Source organism: Pestalotiopsis fici (assembly GCF_000516985.1).
Source record: "Pestalotiopsis fici W106-1 unplaced genomic scaffold PFICI_Scf_1, whole genome shotgun sequence".
Lineage (NCBI taxonomy): Eukaryota > Fungi > Ascomycota > Sordariomycetes > Amphisphaeriales > Sporocadaceae > Pestalotiopsis > Pestalotiopsis fici.
Genome location: NW_006917091.1, coordinates 6141028 through 6148599, shown reverse-complemented (window position 1 = coordinate 6148599; position 7572 = coordinate 6141028). Strand labels below are relative to the sequence as shown.

The 7572-nt window shown below is 50.4% G+C and overlaps 3 protein-coding genes across 3 annotated transcripts; 2 read left to right on the top strand and 1 right to left on the bottom strand.

Annotated features, from left to right (window-relative positions):
- Positions 1-1608: 1608 nt before the first annotated feature.
- Positions 1609-3768, top strand: PFICI_01812 (uncharacterized protein; the record flags this gene model as incomplete). Its single annotated transcript, XM_007830393.1, has 3 exons — positions 1609-1647; positions 1710-2858; positions 2917-3768. 3 exons carry the CDS (start codon positions 1609-1611, stop codon positions 3766-3768), a joined length of 2040 nt encoding a protein of 679 aa, XP_007828584.1.
- Positions 3769-4447: 679 nt separating this feature from the next.
- On the bottom strand, positions 4448-5146 carry PFICI_01811 (3-hydroxyanthranilate 3,4-dioxygenase; the record flags this gene model as incomplete). The annotated part of the gene is made up of 3 exons (XM_007830392.1): positions 4448-4888; positions 4948-5023; positions 5115-5146. 3 exons carry the CDS (start codon positions 5144-5146, stop codon positions 4448-4450), a joined length of 549 nt encoding a protein of 182 aa, XP_007828583.1.
- Positions 5147-6406: 1260 nt separating this feature from the next.
- Positions 6407-7376, top strand: PFICI_01810 (uncharacterized protein; the record flags this gene model as incomplete). Its single annotated transcript, XM_007830391.1, has 4 exons — positions 6407-6514; positions 6633-6816; positions 6975-7128; positions 7259-7376. The coding sequence occupies 4 exons, from the start codon at positions 6407-6409 to the stop codon at positions 7374-7376; spliced, it is 564 nt and encodes a 187-aa protein (XP_007828582.1).
- Between the last annotated feature and the right edge of the window lie 196 nt (positions 7377-7572).

The following is a 7572-nucleotide window of genomic DNA, read 5'->3' as shown; positions in this document are numbered from 1 at the left end:
TTTTTTTTTTTTGGGCCCTCCCCTCTTTCAGTTAAATATGAAGCTGCTGCGAAGAGCTTGATGATTGAAATATCCATTCATGTAACGGTGAATTGCTACAAAGAGGCGACATTTTGATGAGACATGTACCTTTGAAAGGGTCCAACAATGAATGAATGACCTCGGGCTTCGAGCTCGGCATCCTGACAAGTCTGGGAACGAGGGAACACAGAGGGCTCCGCCTTTCTTGGGGCTCGGGGCCTGGGTGCACTATAAGCTCTGCGCTATTGCCTACATGGTACCTACCTTACCTACATGGGGGATTGAGGTAGGCTGAGCAAGATGATGACTTGAAAGGTGCGCGCGACTCGACGCTGGGGGAGTCATCAGTCAGTCGAGTCACGCATCTCCTTGGGTCAAGGATTCCTGCATGCGTCCGCAGGCGACCCTTTGAAAAGGATCTTTTTAGCGGAGTATGGAGCCTGTAGCCTACCTTATGTAGAACCCGCCTTGCCTGCACGTTGCACATTACACTGGAAGGACTTTGATCCACGGTATCAACCTACCACCAGGTGCCGGGCACATCTGTACAAATTGCCTCGATGAAAGTAACCGTACCCAGCGACATTGAGGCCTTCCTATAATGAGTCTCTCTATCTTACGATGAGTGGGTTAACAGCAGGCAATTTGTATATATGTAATAAATTATGCAAATGTACCTACGTAGTAGTGCTTTGAGAACAAGTTGAGGGCGACAGCAGACCAAGAGGACGTCATCTGATGTGTTCAGTCTGTGATCGCATAACCCACTCGTGGACAAGATGGAAAGGCGAGACGGGAAGAGGGTCTGCTCCCCCCCAGAAGGCCCTTATTAGCCTTTTCTTTTCCCCTACCTTTGAGCTACACACACTAGGTTGCTAGGCTGCGCAATGTGGGCAACATACCGTAGTCAGTCGATGCGGGCACGCATTTTGTCATTGCCCACATGGGAGAAATCCCCACCACCTGCCATCGTCCATGGACCAAGGTGAACTTGCGCCAGCTTGGTGGGTAGCCAAAAGCCAGCCCGTTAAGTTTTTCGCAGCCTGGATCGGGACGTAGGTTGGCTTCGGTGGGTTGGTTCGCCTGGCCGGGGGTGTGCCCTTCCCTCTCCCAGCTTCTCTTAAGGCTTCATGCCCAGGTTATGTTTAGCTAGGTACGTCAGGGTGACCAATCGCCTCTTCACCATCTTCCTAGCTAGTGGTCCACCCATTTGACCGATCACTCACACACCACAGAGAGGGAAAGAGTAGAGAGCTAGGACCCCCAGAGCTTTTCTTGGTCATCCATCCCATCGTCACTCCATCACAGTCAGACCCATACGTACCTACTTAGATACGCGCATCTCAGCTCAACTCCAGGCTGCAACGCCCGTGTCGACAATTCCTCATAATTTCCCCCGTCATTTCATAGCTTTAAAGGTCCGCGCGCAGATACGCCCCCGGACACTCCCCCGCAGCCTATACGTAACTGCCAATACAAACTCGTGGTAGGCTACGATCCTCTCTATTACTCCGGTACCCCGGATCAGATCTGAGCTCAACGTTACGCGTTCGCGCAGCTGCCTTTATATCTGTCCGGGATTCCAGCATGGCTCCACGCGAAAAGAGCCAGCTGAAGCGAGTTCGAGTACGTTTGTCCTGTCCAATGTGCTTATAAATAACTATGGCTTACCTATTTGCCAACAAAAGGACTCGCCTCACGAAGCCGATCCCACCAAAAAGCCCAGACGTTCGGAAAGACTATCCCAGGGCAACGGCGAGCAACTAAAAACTCCCGTCACCAAGAATCAACAGAAATTGCCATCGCCTGTCACGTACCAAGAGGACAGCAGCGGCACTGAGCACTACAAGGAGCCAACAGCCACTCCGCCAAATGGCAGGCCAAGCCAGGTAGCCCGCAGAACGCCAGAAGACACGCTAGACTCCCAGTTCTCCTCACCACCAAACGACACACAAGCTTTTCCTTCGCAATATGTCGACCCCCAAGCCGCCCTATCCGACGAGGTCGAAGATGAGGTGAAGGAGGGAGTCTGGGGCTACCTCTTTCCTCTGGATACAAAATATGGAAGATGTGTGGTTTTGCGCAAAAGAGCACCATGCCCTTTGCCTGACAGTGTAAGCGAGATCAAGCCGGTCAAGCGCAAGAACCAAAAGAAGGCCCTGGAGCAAGAAGAGTCCTACGAGGAGTCAAAAACACACGGCACCCCTGCTGGCGGCTACTTGATCGGACGACACCCAGAGTGTGACGTGATTGTAGATGATCCAGTCATCTCAAACCGCCACTGTCTCCTCTTTACCGAAAACAAGGGCAATGACGCCACAGCAGTCTTGGAGGATCTGTCCAGCAATGGTACATTCGTCAACGAGGCGTTGGTCGGCCGAAACCAGCGGAGAGAGCTGCAAGACCAAGACGAAATCGCCGTCATGGACAAAGGTCGATTCATATTCCGCTACCCCCGAAGTCGCATGTCAAGTGCCTTCCTCCAGCAGTACACTCTTTTGGAGCGGCTTGGCAAAGGTCACTTTGCCGAAGTGTTCCTGTGTGTGGAGAAATCCACCGGCACCAAGTACGCTGTCAAGATCTTCACAAAGCAGCCTGGTATGGACGAGAGGTCCAAGACGGACGGCCTGCAACAGGAGATTGCTGTCCTAATGGGCGTGAGTCACCCAAACATTTTATGTCTGAAGGACACATTCAACGAGAAGAATGCAGTCTACTTGGTCCTGGAGCTCGCACCTGAAGGCGAGCTCTTCAACCATATCGTGATGAAGCAGAAGTTCAATGAGGATGAGGCTCGAGCATTGTTTATACAACTGTTTCAGGGCATCAAGTATCTTGTATGTAACCCAGCACTCACCCCTCTGGTTGATTCCGATTGTCGCTAACCAATCCCAGCATGATCGCAATATTGTTCACAGGGACATCAAGCCTGAGAATATTCTGGTAGTGGACAAGGAAATGCACGTGAAGCTGGCTGACTTTGGACTCGCTAAGATTATTGGCGAGGAGTCCTTTACTACCACGCTCTGCGGCACTCCTAGTTATGTTGCCCCTGAAATCCTTGCAGACGGAAGACATCGCAAATACACCGACGCTGTGGACATCTGGTCCCTGGGCGTGGTTCTGTACATCTGCCTCTGCGGCTTCCCGCCTTTCTCTGACGAGCTCTACACCAAGGAGTTTCCCTATACGTTGTCGCAGCAGATCAGGAGTGGCCGTTTCGATTACCCATCTCCTTACTGGGACTCTGTCGGCGACCCAGCCCTGGATTTGATCGATCGGATGCTAGTTGTTGCGCCTGAGAAGCGTTTCACTGTCGATGAATGTCTCTCGCACCCGTGGATCACTCAGAAGATGCCCAATCTGAACGACAGCACGGACGGTCTCGTGGACGGCGTGGGAGGTCTGCAGGTCAACAAGCGTGGCGTCCACCGCGAACGCACATTGTTGTCCTCGATCAACGAAGTCACAGTAGCGCGCAAGGTACCACTGGGTCCGGACCAAGAGGACAAGGGGCCTTTGGTGGTGTACGCAAAGAATCAAACGACCTCTAGTCATACAAACATTAAGCCCCAGGAAGCCCGACCAGCTGATCAGCGGACCGCCAAAGAGTTCATGGAAATGGGTGGAAAGGGTGACCAGGCACTTTTCGGCAACGACGACACCAGTTTTTACACCAAAGACGAAGCATTGGCTGCCAAGGGCAAATCGACAGTCAATGGGGAGACAAAATCCAATGGACGGTAATGTGGTGGGTGTCTTGACTTTTGGGTGGATTTTTGCTATCTGTGTCCATGCTTTCCATGTTGTTCTTGTTTTTACAGATGTCCAAGACATGGCTCGAGTATGAAGTTTCAGTCATTGGTGATATGGAGTTTATTTTTGCGTCATTACATGTCCCGGGCATCTGGGACATGTTTATATCATCTCACTACTATGGGGAACGAGTTTTTATTGGTTCTAGGCGTTACCGGATCGAAAAAGGGATTCCGAGGTTATGGAAGAGAGCCATCTAACCTAGTTTGCGAAGTTTTGGCATGCGACGATATATATGTACATGGCTCATGGTCACAACTGTATATATGTATCTTGCCGAGGTCGCCATTTTCCTCGAAACCTTATCAATATAATGATTACGCAGGCGATGCCTTGATCTGAGGTGCTTGAGTATGTCATATTTGTCTTATTACTCGGTCCACCTGCCAACAGAACAAAAAGATCGATTATGTAACCTGTCTGAGTAAGATTAATAATAGTGTATATTCACTTCACCCAGACAGGCGTTATGTGTGTGACGAAACAGAATTTGACCGTACGTTTACATGTCAATCTCGGAAAATTTCTAGTTTATTTACATGTGCTCTCATGAGCTTGGAGCCAATTATTCCAGTTTCTCTCGGCCACTTCCTCGGGCGTCAGTCCTTCTTTACTCCAAGTTGGGATCCTTGATGGAGCCAGGCTTGGGCACCGAATTGGCAATGGCGCCGCAGTTCTTGCACTTGCGATTGTCCTCGGAAGCCATGAAGGTCTCAATGGCGGCCTTGATCTGGGTGCCGAGATCGGTGCAGTGAAAGGCGGCCTCGTGGACGACGCGGCGGCACCCTTCCTCGGCGCAGTACCAGCGCATGCGGTCGAGGCTGGCGGCGGGGCGCCGCTGCTCCAGCACCACGCCCACCGTGTCGGCGAAGCGGACGGGGTTGTGCGGCGTGTTGCCGGGGAGCAGGAACATGTCGCCCTCGCGGATGATGATGTCCCTGAACTCCCCGTCGTCGACGACCTTGAGCATCATGGCGCCCTTGTGCTGGTAGAACCATTCTGGCGTCTCGTTGATGTGGTAGTCGGTGCGGGCATTGGGGCCGCCGACAATCTGTAAAGGTCTGTTAGGGATTTTCTTTTTGCTTCTTTTCTTTTCTCGCTCAAACTTACCATGACTGTGAATCCCTCATTGTATACACAGTAGTTGTTGACAGGCGGCTTTAGTAAATGAGAGTTTTCCTCCAACCTAGAGAACAAACAGTCAGTTCTGAACTATGCATATTATTCCAATATGTATTATTCATTCTTTTTCTTTTTTCAAGGCATATGAAACATACCACTTTGGCAGGTTTACCGGAACGGAAAGCATGCTGCTCGTAATGACTTCTTATCCTTTCCTGATTTGGCGGCAAGGGCGGGCTTGAGTATTGATTGCCGTAATGTGCCGGGCGTTGTGCAATTTGATAAAAGCAAAATAGATTAAAAAGAAATTCAATGTTATAGAAATTGAAGCTGATATAATCCTTGTCTTTATATATCTTTCTTTTCCCAAGTTTTGACGTGGAGCGGCGGCGGCAATAAGACAAGTTGACTTGACAAAAAGCACGCGGCCGAAGCGGCAAGCTACGGGAAAGCTTACAAAGTTCCCATTCTTCCCCCACCATCTATCTGCCCACATCCGCGATCCGACGCCGACAATTTTGAGTACTTGGGGAGGGGTGAGCATCATCGTCATGATCCCGCTCTTTGCCATCGGGTCGCTTTCCAGAAGCCGGGGTTAAGTAAAATAATCAATAGATTTGTAAGACAGCTTTAATGTACTAATTTAGACCTCACTCCGTCTTTTACACGCTTGTCAGCAACATGTATGTATGCACACTAATCTAGCAAGTAGGAAAGTAGAAGTAGTTGGATAGTATGTCAGTGTAGGTAGTATTATGAAAGGCAGATCAGTTGTTTGAGAGTCGTTCCGTCTTCCGTTTTGCCCAGCAGGTACGTACATTATAAGAAACTCAGACGTGGGCAGTAGGTCGCGGGAAGGGTCAAGCTTTCAGTGTTCCATGCTTCCACTGAGACGTCCAAAAAGCGAGCGCCCGCTGCATTGGTCTCGCCTTATCGCCCCGTGTCTGACGAGGGGGTGTGTGTGTGGCTTACGAAGTAGCGTACGTTCCGGGGGGCAGAAGCACCTGGGCTGCTGGGCGCTGCCAATCCTGGAGCATGTGAGCTGCACTGGCTGCAGACTTCTTGCAGCTCCTCCGCCTTTCCCAGGTCTGGAACAGGATGGGGGGAGGCCCTGAGTTGCTAAAGGCGGGTTACTACATTAAGGTACTACCTATCTGATAGTTTTTGAGACACACTACGCTGTCCACTTTGAGCATGTTTGAGCTTGTTTGTCTGGTAGAGTCAACTTACGACTCGTTTATACCATCTTTGAATTGAATCTTTCTGCTACATTTTATATATTCGAACGACCTATCCAACCTTTGGCTTTCATTCATACACACGTCCTAGATATAGATTCAGCAGATTTCAGCAAAGACCTGCGCCACGCACCACCTCAAAAACTGGTCCACTACAGCTTGTATCTTCTCTCTTCCGCCATTCTACAACTCACGCGACAGCAGCAGCAATGGATCACAAACACATGGATCACAGCGGCATGGACCACGGCAACATGGACCACGGAGGAATGGATCATGGAGGCCACGGCGGCATGACGGACATGTGCAGCATGAACGTGAGTAGTCAAGGAAAGATATTCATTGGCAAATGGGCCAAGGCTTTTCTCCTTGTCTCGCTTTTCCACCCGAGGCGCTCACGACATGCCGCGTTGCTAACAAAGGGAAAATGCCCAGATGCTGTTTACCTGGAACTCGGAGAACCTCTGCATCATCTTCAAGAGCTGGCACGTCCGCGGCACGGCGTCGCTGGTCTTTTCTCTCCTCGCCATTGTCGCCATTTGCATTGGCTACGAGGCCCTGCGCGAGGCCACGCGGCGGTACGAGACTTGGGTCAACAAGCGACAGGAGACGGCTCCTCGTGAGTTTTTTCTTTTTCAACCCCCTTATCCTCCCTCTTTCCCTATGTGTAATAAAAAGGAAAAAACCGTTTTTCTCTGTCCTCCAGCAATGTACTGCAAAGATGTCACTCTACTTCGCCCCAGCGCCTGGCTAAGATTGCGCCCCCCAAATAAAAAGTCATCATCGGCGAACGAGAAGACGGACAAGATCATGTTACTGAGAATACGCCGTTCCTGTGGTCAGGACAACACCAGGTCGAAGTCAGCAAGCGGGCGCATATCATCAAGGCGCTGCTCTATGCCGTGCAATGCTTTTACGCCTTTATGATGATGTAAGTTTAGATTTCACTTTTTCCCCTGTTTTCTCCTTCCCCCCCCCCCCCCCCCCCCCCTCCTGGCGCAAAAGTTCTCGAGGCCAGGAATGAGTTTTTTAACCTCTTTTTTATTTACTTGTTGATTCAGGCTGCTTTTCATGACATACAATGGTTGGGTCATGTTGGCCGTCTTCATTGGCAACTTTGTTGGCTATATCATGTTTGGAAACTCTACCAAGGCGACCAAGGAAACTGCGTGCCATTAAGTCATCGTGCAAACCGCCTGGTAGAGGGATGACGGAGTTTGAGAGCAGGAGAATTGCGCGCAAGCATCGACCAAAAGCATGGCTCTGATGCTACAGAAGATTATGCAGGAGTTCTTTGGGCGCGGTGGATTGCATACATGTAAAGCGAAATATATATCAAGGTTTACTGGGATTGATTCTAAAAATGTCAGTCTAC